The 15,742-nt window shown below is 35.4% G+C and overlaps 3 protein-coding genes across 3 annotated transcripts; 2 read left to right on the top strand and 1 right to left on the bottom strand.

The window, feature by feature from the left end:
* Positions 1-269: 269 nt before the first annotated feature.
* Positions 270-2,644, bottom strand: LOC143587948 (guanosine nucleotide diphosphate dissociation inhibitor At5g09550-like). The gene is made up of 10 exons (XM_077069093.1): positions 2,217-2,644; positions 1,975-2,147; positions 1,754-1,868; positions 1,597-1,677; positions 1,449-1,511; positions 1,256-1,354; positions 1,056-1,180; positions 767-977; positions 590-664; positions 270-463 (listed from the first exon to the last, which is right to left on the bottom strand). The coding sequence occupies exons 1-10, from the start codon at positions 2,319-2,321 to the stop codon at positions 410-412; spliced, it is 1,101 nt and encodes a 366-aa protein (XP_076925208.1). The 5' UTR covers positions 2,322-2,644; the 3' UTR covers positions 270-409.
* Positions 2,645-3,812: 1,168 nt separating this feature from the next.
* Positions 3,813-7,571, top strand: LOC143587953 (uncharacterized). The gene is made up of 3 exons (XM_077069099.1): positions 3,813-4,188; positions 4,249-5,334; positions 5,923-7,571. The coding sequence occupies exons 1-3, from the start codon at positions 3,813-3,815 to the stop codon at positions 7,569-7,571; spliced, it is 3,111 nt and encodes a 1,036-aa protein (XP_076925214.1).
* A 2,516-nt stretch (positions 7,572-10,087) lies between these two features.
* Positions 10,088-13,505, top strand: LOC143587952 (uncharacterized). The gene is made up of 7 exons (XM_077069098.1): positions 10,088-10,210; positions 10,276-10,409; positions 11,117-11,288; positions 12,156-12,302; positions 12,418-12,873; positions 12,986-13,165; positions 13,263-13,505. The coding sequence occupies exons 1-7, from the start codon at positions 10,088-10,090 to the stop codon at positions 13,434-13,436; spliced, it is 1,386 nt and encodes a 461-aa protein (XP_076925213.1). The 3' UTR covers positions 13,437-13,505.
* Positions 13,506-15,742: the final 2,237 nt, after the last annotated feature.

The raw sequence follows: 15,742 nt of genomic DNA, 5'->3' as shown, positions 1-15,742 counted from the left end.
AACCAACATGTATTTATTCCTTTTGCTTTTGACACTTTTGGTTTCCTCGCGCCTGAAGCTGTGGAGCTACTTACCCGTGTTCAGCGGGTCATGCATAGTAATGTTATGACTCCAAGATCAGCAAATATAGTTTTTAAAAGATTGGGTTTTGCGATTCAAAAAGGGGGGTAGCGGCGCAGCTTGTTGCCCGCTTGCCTTCTGTTTCGATGTAATCCAATACATTTTTGTACCTTTATTTCATAATTAACTATATATGTAAAATTCAGATCCTTATTCAACCAAGATATTGTTGCTGGAAGGGAAAATACACACTAATAACTAATTCCAATTAGAGTCATAGATTCTTCAGTATGTGATAAAAAAGTAGATGAAAATGTGATGTCCAACATAGAGACCGATTCTGTTACTGCTACTCATCGCCTGCAGCACTTGCAGCACTTAGATCCACACTTAAGTCAAGAGTCTGTGACATTACACCATCAAATACATTAATCAATTGTTGTTTCCATGAATGTGTGACAATAATAGTCAAACTGTATTCATCAGTGAATAAATGTATTTAAGAAAAAATATGTGTAATAAGGTTTACCTTTCCGGTTATGCGACTATACATGGCAATCACATCTTCTACAGTGGACTCAAAATGCGTTGTGGCATCGTAACTCTGTAGGACACATGAGAATTAATCATATGTGAAGTAATAACAATAATAAGTGGGAAGAGACTGAATTTTCTTTTTATCTTCCATGCAAAATCCAATACTCACAGTAGATATGAAACAGTTATCTTCTTCACCCTGGTTAACGGGCTCATATCTGTCATATGTGTCAAAGAAGATCTGGTCCACAGGTCCAAGTAAATCAATCCCAGGCTTCAATTCTGTCTCGGGATTATCTGTTTCGGCTTCTGTGGTTACAAAAGCTATGAATTTGCCTTTCGGGGCTACATTGTGAGAATAGGAGCAACAGAAGAGGTACCTGGAACAATGGTATTAGGGAAATTTTCCATGTCCGTTCAAGGTTAAAAATGTAAATATTGGAATAAATTAAACATACATGTCAGATTTACGGCCTAGCTGTTTCTGAGGTAGGATAACTTGGCCTGAATGAGCATCATTAGTGTTTGGGATGGGATGACTCATGATGCATATAGCACGAGCTACTTTACCGACCTTCTTTACCTGTTGTAATAAACACGATATAATATTTCGTAATGAATAAAAGAATTAAATGAAAAGTAGATGGTGACGATTTACCTTATCGGGCAAATACGAGGGGTCACATACTACTTTTTTGCACTTTGCAGTTTCTCCTTCTGATGTCACACCGACTACTTTTCCATCTTCAAACTCTACCTGTCATATATTGCAGTGTCTCTAATCATATGCATTGTCTTTTTATCTAAAACAAGTTTATTTACATTAAACTTTAAGGTTGTTAGTGGATCACCTTGCATTCTGGTTTGTTAAGCATGTAGGTCCCACCATAGACTGCACTTAGGCGAGCAAACGCCTGGTAAATATTTCCTCAATTCAGTTAGATAGGTAAAGCAACAACGTATATAATTTATATATTCTCCCAATGATATTTATTGCACCTGAGGTAATTCTCCTAATCCATAGAGTGGGTAAATATATGGGGAACCACCTGCAAATCGGGCTAATGACTCTGCATAAAGCTATTCAAGACAGAAGTTAGAAAGTTATATAAAAAGTTGCAGGTTTGTTTTAATGTGTTAAAGTTGGATTTCTGACCTTAACTCTCTTGATTAAATCGATGGCTGGCTGCTCCAAATAACTGTCATCCCTGTAGAGTGCCAATGCATGCCCGATGAAATCAACCGTATGATCATCTAGTCCATATTTTTTCCTACATGAAACAAGTCAAAACAGGCGAAAATAGGATCAATAAAGCTAACAAAGCATGCTTTTGATGATTTAATCAGTTAATGAAAAAGGGAAGGATAAGACAGTACGAAATGAGATCTTTTGCTGGTACTTTTGTGAGATCCATCCCTTCATGTGATTTGTGATCATTATCATCATAATCCTGAACATAAATGAAGAATTTGCGAGCACGACGCTTCTCAAATAATCCCATGAGAGGAGATTTAAGCGCTTCCACATCGGTTGCTGGTACTTTGTGAACCTGAAAGAAAATCAAACGAATATAAAAGGTGTTGCGAGTAGATGGTAAGAGTATGCTCACAAGTCATACCTTTCCTTTATTGAACACATAGCTTCCATCAACTGCCTTGAAATTAAGGTATTTTGTGACACTGGTGTGAATTAGAACACGAACTAAGGTGCCATTAGCCATCATGTACTGCAAACAAAAATAAGATGATCAGTGCAATGTGATGGAATGAAAGTATGAAACTATTTAACATTTAATCATTTTACAAGTAGTAATAAAACTAGTCATGCCTTAGGGACCATATCGACATTGTAATCTTTGCTCGCGCCCAGTTCTGCAGGAGGCGCTTCGCCATCCTTGAATCGCTTCCATAGCTATACAGAACAAAAATATTATTGTCAAATGAGTCATTCGGCAAAAATATTAGTTTATATAAATCATTCAGTTGTATGTTATACCTGGTTAAGGTTTAGTGAAGTTGACTCGCCTCCATAGTAATCGTTTCTGTCCATGTGCAGTACCTTTACATATAATAAGACCAATGATCATACAAGTTCACAACAAATAAGAATGATATATTTCATGTTCACTACAACATACTTGAATTCAATCTCGTTAATATGTCTTATTATTATTTTTTTTTATATCAAGTTATACTAGTCATGTATATCATAATTAGGGGTGCAAACGAGCTGAGATGCTTGCAAGCTACTCGAGCTCGGATCGATAGAAAAAGCTCGAAATAAGCCGAGTTTTTTTAAACTCGAGCCGACTCTTAAATAAAGCACGTTTTGTTTCGAGCCTCGTATGGGAAGCTCGTTAGGCTCGTCTACCCTTGCGTATTATTAAGTTTTATTTCACAGCCGAGCTTTGGCTCATTTAAGGTATACCACACGAGCTCGACGTTTAAAGTTTTCCTCAAAATATATAAAAGTAATAAAAAATTGTATATAAATTAATTTATAATTTTTAAACTAGCCTTAGAAAAAAAGCTTGAAACGAGTCCATGAACGGAATCCTAAAGTTACGATATCATTTGATCTGATCCTAACTAAATCGACAGCAATAGAATTAAAAATGTGAATAAAAAGTTTAACAAATTGCATGTATCATAGACATATAGGCATACTTTGAGGCCATCGACGGAGAGGAGACCACTGAGGATACATTCTTTGAGACCGGTGCCGAGAACGATGACGTCATACTCTTCATCCATAATAGAACATTAATTAATTAAATGAATAGGTGAATGGAATGATTTTAATCAACAAAAAACTTGCAGATTGATTGAGATGAAAGAGATATAATTGGGCATCGTTTTAACGAACGAACACGTCTTAAGCAGAAATATTCGGTTATTAAGTCCCCCAGATTTCAAGGATTCATGCTACTACGTGTTGGGTCTTTACACATCCTGCATTATTTCATAACGCAAACATAGAAAATAAAATTGGTAATGTTAATGTCATTAATATCATTTTAGTTTAATTAAATATTGTTCGTATTCTTGGCATCTTCAAACTCGGTGGTTTAAGACGGTGAAGCCACTAGTAACCAAGGAGTTACGAGGGTGATATTAGCAATCCGTTATCTCTCCATGCTAGTGATTGTAATACCTTAACAGTGATTAATTTCAAATTAAAAGGGACTGAAAATTATTTTATGTGGGCAAATGCTATGAAACTAGCATTACAAGTTAAAAACGAGTTAGGTTTTGTTAATGGTACTTGTGAAAAACCCACTGATGATGAGGTTCTCAAAAATCATTGGGAAATGTGTAACTCTATTGTCTTAACTTGGATTCTTAATTCTATGAGTGAAGAGTTATATGTTGGTCAAGTATACTCTCAATTAGTTTCTGAAGTTTGGCAGGATTTAAAGGAAACTTATGAAAAAATAGATGGTTCTGTTGTTTTTAATATGTATCAGAAAATTAATTTGTTAACTCAAAATGGTTCAAGTGTTTCTGAATACTATCACAAACTTAATACTTATTGGAAACAATTTGATGCAATGGTTCAGTTACCTTCTTGTTCATGCCAAGCTTCAAAAGGTTTTAATGACTTTAATACACTTATAAAGCAATTTCTTATGTAATTTCTTATGGGTCTAGATGATGTTTATCAACCTGTTAGGACCAACTTGTTAACCCGTGAGCCTCTTCCTACTGTTAAAGTTGCTTATTCTATAGTTTCTAGGGAAGAGTCACACAGGAATTCTAATGGTTTGTCTAAAAGTCAAGTGATAAATGTTGGTTTTGTGTCTAAAAGTAGTCAAACTATTGATATGAAGAAAAAGTTTATGCGTGGTCCTAATCCTAATCTCAAATGTACTCATTGTAATAAGATAGGACACACTTTTGAGAGATGTTTTGAAGTTGTTGGGTATCCTCAAGGTCCTAGACCAAGGGGATACCAAAAACTCTTTTCTCCGAATAATAATAATGCAAATGTTAATAAGCCCGGGTCTTCTTCGAATTCTACTTCTTGTACACTCACACCTGATCAAGTGAACAGGTTATTAGGATTGTTGAATGATGAAAAAGGCCATCAGAGTGGTAACGTAGGAGGTAATAATATTAGTTGTTATTCAAGAAATGTGTTTTGTTTTAGTAGCTTTAATTCAAATAGTTCTGATTCAGGTTGGGTTATTGACTCTGGTGCAAATCAACATATGGTTATGGATGATAAAGATGTATTTGATTCTTTGGATGTTTCTGAATTTAGCATAAGTGTTAAGCATCCAAATGGATCAAATGCTAGTGTTACTAAAATTGGAAATATTAAGCTAAGAAGTGATGTTATTTTAAGAGATGTGTTTGTGGTTCCTGAATATTGTGTGAACCTGCTATCTGTTTATAAACTTACTAGTGATAATAAGCTAGATGTAATTTTTAACGAAAATAATTGCTTTCTTCAGAACTTACGCACAAAGAAAGTCTTGATGACTGGTAGTCAAATAGATGGTTTATATTTCTGTGGTGATGCAACTCGTAAACTAAAGGTGTGTTATAATAGTATAGATAATTATAATATTTGGCATACTAGACTAGGGCATCCTGCAAATCAGATGTTAGAAGTTCTTAAAAATGATTTAAGTCTTAAAAGTGTAAACCTTGATGTGCCTTGTGATGTGTGTCACAAAGCAAAACAACATAGGGAGCCTTTTCCCTTGAGTGATCACAAATCTGTTCAGATAGGTGAGTTAGTGCACCTTGATACTTGGGGCCCATATAGGGTCAGAAGTAAAGAGGGTTATAGGTATTTTCTAACTGTTGTTGATGATTTCTCTAGAGCCGTGTGGGTGTATATGATTAAAGATAAAACAGAAGTTTTTTATAGCATTGAAACTTTCTTTAATATGTTAAGAACTCAATTCAATGTCACTGTTAGAATATTTAGAAGTGACAATGGAAGTGAATTTTTAAATCATCAAATTCAAAACTTTTTTAGGATAAATGGTATTGTACATCAAACTACATGTACACACACGCCCCAACAAAATGGGATAGCTGAGAGAAAACATATACATTTATTAAATGTCGCTTGGTCCCTCCTTTTTGAAGGAGGAGTACCTTTGAATTTTTGATCAAAATGTGTTTTAACTGCTACTTACTTGATTAACAGGACTCCCACATCTGTGTTGAATAGTAAATCTCCTTATGAACAATTGTTTGGCTTTAGACCCTCTCTGAAACACTTAAGGAATTTTGGTTGTCTGTGTTATAGCACAATTTTAAATAATACTAATAAGTTTGAAAAAAGGGCTGAAAAATGTGTTTTTCTAGGTTATTCTTTTAATAAAAAGGGTTACAAGTTGTGGAACTTAGAATTAAAACAAGTTTTCTTTTCAAGAGATGTTAAGTTTTATGAAACAATATATCCTTTTAAAGATAGTAATGTTTTGAAAGAAACTGTTTTGAAAACTGAAATTATTAATCACTTAAATTTCTTTGATATGTATGATGACACTAAACCAAATATTCCTCATAGTGTAAATACTCCTAATGATGAAGAGGGGGTTAATACTCATACTAGTGTTACTGACCAGCAGCCTAGAGTTACCCCTGAATACTTAGGATCTTCTAGTTTTGAGGGACCAAGTGTTTTAGGAGGCAGCTCTAGTGAGGTAGGTCTTAACGCTGATAATGGTGAACATATAACCTTATCTGAGGGAAATCGTGGACAAACAAATGTAGAAGCTGAAACAATTGTTAGGAGATCAACCAGGAGTTCAACTTTACCAAAAAGATTACAAGATTATATGATTGAGGGTAAAGTTAAATATGGATTAGAAAAGGTTGTAAATTATTCTAATTTATCCCATGAAAAATTTTCCTTTGTGTCTTCATTAAACAAAAGTATTGAACCTAAGTGGTATAGGGATGCTGTGTTAGGCAAACATTGGGTTGATGCTATGAATAGTGAAATGGAAGCATTACATAGAAATAACACTTGGGATCTGGTTGATCTTCCAAGTGGTAGAAAGCCCATTGGATGCAAATGGGTATACAAAATTAAATATAGGGCAACAGGAGAGATAGATAGATATAAAGCTAGATTAGTTGCTAAGGGGTTTAATCAAAAGAAAGGGATAGATTTTGATGAAACATTTTCACATGTTGTGAAAATGGTTACTGTAAGATGTGTGTTAAATTTAGCTGTTAATAATAGCTGGCCTATTTTCCAGTTAGATATTAATAATGCGTTTTTGTACGGTGATTTGAATGAAGAAGTGTATATGGCACTTCCTGAAGGATATTTTTCCAAAGATGAAACTAGGATGTGCAAGCTTAACAAGTCTTTGTATGGACTTAAGCAAGCACCAAGAATGTGGAATAAAAAGCTTGTAAGTGTTTTACTTGATATAGGTTTCATTCAAAGTAAAAATGATTATTCAATGTTTGTTAAAAATAGTGGTAATATGTTAGTTGTGTTACTTGTTTATGTTGACGATATAGTCATCACTGGTAATTGTGTAAGTGCTGTTGAAAGTGTTAAAAGTTTACTTAAAACTAAATTTCTCATTAAAGATTTGGGTGAACTAAAGTATTTTTTGGGTATTGAGGTGTTTAAAACAGATCAAGGTATTTGCTTATCTCAAAGAAAATATTGTCTAGAGTTGTTAGCTGAATTTGGATTGACTGCTTTAAAACCAGTTAATGTACCTATAGAACAAAGCTATTCTGTGAATCATTTGTGTAAGATCAGTAATTCTGAATTACAAAATATAACTAAATATCAAAAACTTGTAGGTAAATTGATATATTTATCACATACCAGGCCAGACATCTCATATTCGGTGCAATTTCTTAGTCAATTTATGCATAAGCTTGCACTGAGGTTGTTGAGATATTTAAAGTTGTCACCTGGTTCTGGTATAATGATAAGAAAAGGATCTTTGACTCAAGTCACAGCCTATGCTGATTCAGACTAGGCTAAATGCCTAGAAAGTAGGTCTGTGATTGGGATATGTGTGTTTGTGGGAAGCTCTTTAGTTGTGTGGAGAAGTAAAAAAGCAAAGTACTGTTTCCCGGTCAACAGCTGAAGCTGAATACCGGGAAATGTGTGCTGCTTTAGATGAAGTCGTGTGGATAACAAAATTGATGAAAGAGTTAAAAGTGTCGGTTGAGTTACTTGTGAAGTTGTTTTGTGACAATTCTGCAGCTATTTCCATTAGTGAAAACCCAGTTTTTCATGATAGAACAAAACATTTTGAAGTTGACTTGTTTTATTTGAGAGAAAAAATTGCTTCCGGGATGATTAAAGTTTTGAAGACAAAATCAGAAGATCAGCTGGCAGATCTCTTTACAAAAGGTTTGTTTCCTTATGTTCATCATAATGTTTGTTCTAAATTGGGTTTACATGAAGTGTTTAAATATTGAATTGAGGGGGGGGGGGGGGGGGGGTTGTTAAAATGTATTACTTCTTCAATTCAATAATAGTGTTAGTTTTTAATGTTAGTGTTCTTTTTTATGTTTTATGTGGCTTTGGAGTCTGGATTTCTTTTTGGGCTGCTTAAACAAGTTTGGGTCAAACATGAGGAGTTAGCTACAAGTTACATGGAGGCCCATTTGGTGGATATTTTTAGCTGATGTTTTAATTAGAAAAGTGAGGGTTCGTTTATTACGTTTTAGAGATATATTCCTTCTGTTCATCTTCTTGTATTTCTCTAAACAAACATTATCCAGATTGTTTAGGGTTTCTAATCGATTTAATAAAAGACGAAGGTTTTGTTTCTGACATGTATCGCCCTAGATGTGATCTAAAGAAGCAGTGCCTCTAGTGGCGAATGTGCTAGAAGTTATCATACTAGACTTTTAATGAAAGTTGCCTTGAATTTACATTATTAATGAAAAGTTGTATGGAAATTGGTCATCGGTATAAGAATGTTATAATGGTAACTGATATTAGTAGCAATCATGCTTCGGGGACAACTATATATGAGCAACTAACACTTTTTGAGTTATGCATTAGCATCATGCTTGTTAGTGGTTACTTATCAACAACTAAGTGATCGCTCATTGGGTTCTGATTGCAAAAGTTATGATGATGTAACTGAATAACTGCATACAATTGCAACCACCAACTAAAACTCTTTCACGAATAGCTGCATTGATTCAACGAAATGTTGCGACAATTTCCAACCTATATAAGAGAAGCCTCTGGTCTATTTACATAAATGACTTTACATCAATTTAACAGAGAAAAATACATATCATTCGTGTTGTACCTTTTATATTATCCAATAATTGATTTCATACGGATAATATGCTTTAATATAAAAGTTTTGTGTCATATATAAGAGAGAGAAACTGATACAATAAAAAGTCATTTAAAACGTTATTTGGGGTTTTGAAACGGTTAGGAAACCGTTATATATGTTGTGTTGCAAAATATGAAATCTGTTATTTAAAACGGTTCAACAACCAATGTGTTATATCAAAACGGCAGTTAACACTTATCAGTGGTGCTAAAATTTTACAACAGTGTGGAGGTAGTGACTCAAAACTTTAATCAAGTAAAGATAAATGATTAAATGATATGTGCATTTTATCGTCATCATTCGAAATAAATATTTAATTCGTAATTACTGCAAAAATATAAATCCATCGGCCTCATATTACTAGCAAACTAAAGATTCAAAAATTTTTAACCTTCCCGCTAAGGCTGAGGGGTGTGGGGGGCGCGAGAGGGGGCGCGAGTGGGGGCGCCAGCCAATAATATTGTGACGTGTGGCAGAGAGAGAAACTTGATAAGATGGGTGTTGGTTGTGGTGCTCGCGCCCCGGGCCATGGTGTGGAGGGGCGCGAGAGGGGGCGCGAGCGGTTTTTTTATTTTTTTATAAATGTATTAAAAAAATGTATTATTAAAAAAAAACGTTTTTTTTTTTATGTTGGTTGCGTGATATGGACCTTGGTGGGCCACGTAATGTACACTGAACCTCGTTGCACTTGATCCAGCCCACTTTTAAAACCCTATTTCCCACCTATAAATACTCCCTTTCTTCTCCTCATGCTATCTTCATATTCATCATCATAAACTTCCGAGAACCGTTGCAGCTACAGAAATTTCATTTTTTGGGATTATTAAAAAATACTCCCTATTTCCCAACGGCTCTATTTACACACTCCGATGCCTCTCACGCGCGCTACCCCTCCTGCGCCTGCCTCTTTTTCCGCGCTCGCGCCCCTCTCGCGCCTCGGTGGTGTGGTGCTCGCGCCCCGGGGCGCGAGCGGCTGGCCTCTTGCGCCCATTCTCGCGCTCCACACCCCTCGGCCTAACCGTCACCCACAGCACAGCAAACTGACGATCTTCCAGTCCCTCCACTCAACTATATGGTAGAGATTCAATCTTCCAGTTCAACTCTTGGATCTATTTAGCCTTTCAAAATAATAAACCCTAACCTCGAATTTCCATTTCCATTTCCATTTCCATTTCACTGTTCGAATTATGGACTCCGTTATCGCTACCGTTAGCGGTTACCATGGATCCGAGAGATTCAAACTCATCAAACTAATATCTCAATCCGGTGCTAGCTATGTTGGAGCAATGAATTCCTCTACTACACATCTCGTAAGTTTTCTTTTCCATTTTTTTAAAACCCTAATTTTCTTCCAATTGATTGATTGATTGATTAGGTGTGTCACAAATTCGAAGGAAAGAAGTATGAATTTGCTAGAAAATTTAACAAATTTGTGGTCAATCATCGTTGGATTGAGGATTGTATAAAGCAAGGCACGCGTGTCTCTGAGCGGCCCTATATGAAGCAATGGTATACTTTCTAATGCTTTTAATATAAATGCTGTTATTTGCTTGCACTAATTTGTGTAATACTGTGCCCAATTTCACATTTTGGGTAGAGCAATGCTTAGACTTGTAAACGACTGAACGAACACGAACAAGGGCATGTTAGTGTTCGTTCATTTAACTTTAAACGAACACGAACACTTAATCGGACTAATATTTGTGTTCATGTTCGTTCGTTTAAAATACGAACATGTTCGTGGTCGTTTATGTTCGTTGTTTAAAATCTAAATGAACAATTTATGAACATATCTAAAAAGATAAGTGAACATACGTTAACAAACGTAAATGAACACACATAAACATATAAGAACACAAACAAACAAATATAAAATCATTAAGTAGATGACTTATCGAGGTGGTATTTTATTATTTTCTATTAATATTTGTACCAACATAAACGAACATAAATAATTGGACATAAATGAACATAAATAAGCAAATGTGTACCGACATAAATGAGCGAATGAAACATGTGTTCATGTTCGCTTGTTTAGTAAACAAACACAGATTTGTTGTTCATGTTTGTTCGTTTATTAAATAAGTGAACATAAATGAACTTCCCGCCAAACGGTTCACGAACAGCTCACTGAATGTTAGGTTCGTTTACCGGCCTAGCAAAGTAACAATGCTTGATAAGTTATTCAAATGTGATTTGATTAAAAACTTTTGTAGCGGATTTGAGGTGGGGCCCTTGCGGTTGGAGATCCCGAATGCGGTTAATGAAGTTAGAAGTGTGTTAGATGAAATATCCACCACCAGAAACATATCCAAAAAACCGGTAATCGATGTTGAGTCTGGTGAAGATGATGATGATGAGTGGATGAATTCTTCGTTGCTGAAAGAGGTTAGGGGGTGTTTGGTACAGAGAAAAAAAATGAAAAGAAATGGAAATGGAAATGGGAGAGAAATGGAATTGGTGAGAAATGGAAATGGGTGGAGATTTGAAAATCATTTCCTTTATTTGGTACAATAGAGAAATGGGTGGAGAAATGGCGGAGAAACGGGAGCAGAGACCCTAATCACCGGTGGCTCATCGCAGGTCGGAAGTGGCCGGAAGTGGTGGCTCTAATCGCCGGTCGGCATCATCATCATCCTCGCAACACCCTAATCGTGATTTAGGGTTCCGATTTAGGGACGTGGGTTATGAACGGACGCGAACGCAGAAGTGGCGGCTCATCGCCGGTCGGCATCATCATCATCCTCATCGCAGAAGTGGGTTTCCTGAGTTGGCCGGAAGTGGCGGCGGCGAATCTGTGATGGCCGGCGGGAGGAAGGGATGAAGAAGGGAGTAGAGAAATCCATTTCTCTTCCAAATGGAGAGAAATCCAATTCTCCAATTTTACACTAAACCCAATTCCCAGAGAATTGAAATTCTCTACCCAATTCTCCTCTCAATTCTCCCAAACAAGAGAAATTCAATTCTCCACCCACAACTCTCTCTACCAAACACCCCCTTAGATGCAACATCATTCTTGACTGTTATAGAGTTTATGCTGTTTCTTTATACAAATCTGTTGCCACTTGCCAGAGCTTAATTGGCTCAAACAACACGTGTTTTTAGTTAACTTTTCAATCAGATGGTATGATTTTATCATTGGAGATTGTGTTTTTAAGTCATAAACTTGTTAGTGTTAGACTTAATGGCATGCTTAAATAGTTTTTGACTAACAGTTTAGGCACTTATTATTCTGCATAATAATTTCAATTGTAGAATCTGCATCCTGATACGAAACAGAACAAGGATCGTTCTGATAGATTAAAGAGAAAAGTCACTAAGAGATCCTCGAGGCAGGATGATTTTCTGACAAATAAATACTGTTTAGACAAGTTTCCTTCATCTGGCTTGAAAATAATAGAGGTAAATTCGTTGAAGTTACTATAGTTATTTTACTATATGAAAAATTAATTGTAAGCATTCTATTCTTTTTGAATTTTTACACTTTTGCTCTCCTATTTTACATTGTATGAATCAGAAAAAGAAAAACACTACCATAAGTGAACCCTCCAAAAGAAGTCGCAGACTGATACAAAAAAGTATATACAGCTCGTTAAAGTTTACTTCAGATTCAGAGGAAGATGTTCAACGTACAGAAGTTGTCCAAAATGATATTGACATTTGTGAGCCTTCAAATTATTCTGGGACTCGTGAAAGCAAAAGGCCTCTCAAAACTGAGTTTCATAATCATGGGAAACGAAGAACTTTGATCTTGGATGAGACTGAAGATTTGGATACAACTTCTGGTCATCAAGATCACTCTGCAGGAGTTGATTGTGACGACGGTTATAAAAAGGAACATGAACCTATATTGTCGAAAGAAGCCCTTTTATCATGTGTCATATGTTGGACAGACTTTAGTTCAACCAGAGGAGTTTTGCCATGTGGACACCGCTTCTGTTTTTCGTGCATACAAAACTGGGCAGATCATATGGTATCATTTATTCTTTAGTCACAATCCTCTGCACTTGTCACTTGTCAGTTTCTTAGATCACAAGTAACAATGATATATGACTATATATATTGTATATAATGTGTACATGCAGGTTTTAATGAAAAAAGTTTCTACATGTCCTTTATGCAAAGCTAGTTTTTATAGCATACAAAAGATGGAAGATGCTGAATCTTCTGATCAAAAGATTTACTCTCAAACAATTCCTAATCACTGTCCAGTTAGGGATGTTTACATTCTCCCACATGACGAATCATCTACACGTCAGACTTTGGTAAATCTTTGTTCTTGTTTTTGTTATGTTTTATTTATTGGATCATATTAGATTGTCATTAGTAACAAAATTTTGGTTTATTTTTTGTGATGAACAGCCACCACCACCACCACCAGTTTGCTACCAGTGCAGTTGTCGTGAACCTGAAGAACTTTTAATAAGTTGTCATAGTTGTCACAGTCGCTGCGTTCATTCATATTGTTTAGATCCACCACAAACTCCGTGGGTTTGTGTCCAATGCAAGTATCTTCGAATGCGATGTGTACGATAAATTTCAGATTTTCATGTTATTGTTTTTATGGTTAAAATTATGCTACTACACAAAGGATTAGTTTGATTTTCTTCTAGTTTGTTTAGTACCACTAATGCTAAACTGGTTCTAGTTATGTTAATCTGTATGCCATAATCTCCAGATGGACCGTTGAAAGTTAGGAGTGTAAGTGAGCCAAGCACGTGCTTGCCAAAGCTCTAGCTTGACTCCTTTAACTTAAGAAATCATGATCTTGACTTGTACAACTTAAGAGAAGTTTCATTTCAAGATCTATATCTATAACTTAAGTTCGGCTCGAGTTATTTTTCTAGCTTAAGCTCAAACCTGATTTGTCTATTGTATTTTATTTGCATTTTAGTTATATGTTTGTATTAAATTTTAAGTGACTAAATTTTTAAGATACGGTTGCCAATGAATATGCAGTAAATACCTTTAATAGTTTAGAAATAAACTCGTTTCTATGATAGGTATATGAAAGCGTCCACATCTATAAAATAAAACAATTAAATATTGATTAATATATAATAATATTCATTAAGTAATATTTGTAAATTACAATAAATTATTATATTAATTTAAATAATAGGTTCGTTTAGATTTGTGAGCCTAGTCATTCTCGTAAATAAAGCTTGGGCTAGGACTTGAGCACGTCTTGATCAGGTCTGATTCAACATTCTAACTAGCTGATGTTCAATAGCTAATTTTGTGAGTTTTCAAGAGAAACTAAACTAGAGGTGGGAAAACCAGGTTTTTTCATGAACTGGTTTCGGGTTTGTCAACAAAGTGAAGAATCGAGTCGGGTAAGACCCGATGTTGGGTATGATCGGGTTTTGACCGGTAATGCTGGGTTTTATTTGGTCGGGTCAGGTTTTTACCAAAGGTGGAACCGGTTCCTGTGGGTCAGGGTTCAGTTTCACTGAGAAACTGAAACCGGATTTGTACCTGCAGATCAGGTATACCGGGCCCGAACTGGGTTTTATGTCCACCTCTAAACTAAACTAAACTGTAAAATAAATTGCCCAGGGCCCAGGGGCTTTCCTTTTTGAGCCCAGCTCAGCAAGAGGCTAGGCTTGCAACTTGCTTAGTTTGTAGTTTGTACTCGGTAGAGGTGCACAAACCGGTTAACCGTTAACCGGTTAATTTTCTAACCGGGTTTTTTTGGCGGGAAATAACCGGTTAGACCGGCTAATCGGGTCGGGTACTAACCGGTTTTGATAAATTAATAAAAAAAATCAGTTAACCGGTAGTTTAAAAACCGGTTTTTAATAAAAATATTAATTAAAAAATGGGTTAACTGGTTCAGTTAACCGGTCAGTAACCCGTTTTGAAGTCAATAACATAAACCGTTTACTAATCTTTGTTAGGATCAGCTAGTAACCGGTTATCAAACCCGTTAGCTTTTCGGGTAGAAACCGGTTCCGGTTTCTGTGTGCACCTCTACTCGGTAATCGGTATGGTATTAAGATATTTTTTGTAATCGTATTTTGTCTTTATTATCTTCTTACGTTCCTTAAATAATTTTTTCAAGATAAGGGGCCGATTTTTAATTAAAAAATTGATACCTGACCAATATTCGATATATATTTCAAAAGCATTCAACTTTTGTAGATAAGTCAGTCATCAGTGTACTATTGCTTTCCACTTTTATATATTTCTTTAAGGCTAATGGTTCTTAAATTAAGTTTAAACTCGTATGCACTCCTAATATGAGAGAATCGTATCTAATGCTTGATGCCTTGATGGGATATTTATGCATTAAAAATATAAAATAGTGTCTCGCAAAAGAAATAGACTTAAAAAAAAGATAAAAATGACCGAAGACAAAAAATGATAATATACTATAGTTTTTTAGTGTCTCTTTGATCTTTAATTTTAATAAACGAATTATTTATAAATAACACATGTTTTAAAAAATATTTTGCAATCTTTTATGAGATTTATATTTCAAAGCATTAGGCTTTATCCTGCTATCGGTTATGACACGTTCAATATATCATTCGCTTAATGGACACATTTATATTAAGTTATCATGAAATCTTTTATCATATACTATGCTACCTTAAATATCTCCTCCTAAAAGTAGGATTATAATAGGTTGGTTAGGACTGTAGGAGACATATGATGGTGATGCTATAAATTGTGTTTGTACCCGTTATCCATCGCGTCCACGGGTTCCATAACCATCCATGGGTCAGCCGGTGGAGTATCCGAATTACAATTGGAATGCTCCATACTTGAAACGCCACATTAAACTGATCTAAAAGTTGATTTTTTAATCATCAACAAAGTCTGACCACCCAGGTACA

This window comes from Bidens hawaiensis, unplaced genomic scaffold (genome assembly GCF_021521415.1).
Source record: "Bidens hawaiensis isolate Kalapana, Puna unplaced genomic scaffold, B.hawaiensis_p1.1 tig00035931_1, whole genome shotgun sequence".
Classification (NCBI taxonomy): Eukaryota; Viridiplantae; Streptophyta; class Magnoliopsida; order Asterales; family Asteraceae; genus Bidens; species Bidens hawaiensis.
The sequence above is the reverse complement of the archived record's forward strand: the minus strand, read 5'-3'. Positions and strand labels throughout refer to the sequence as shown.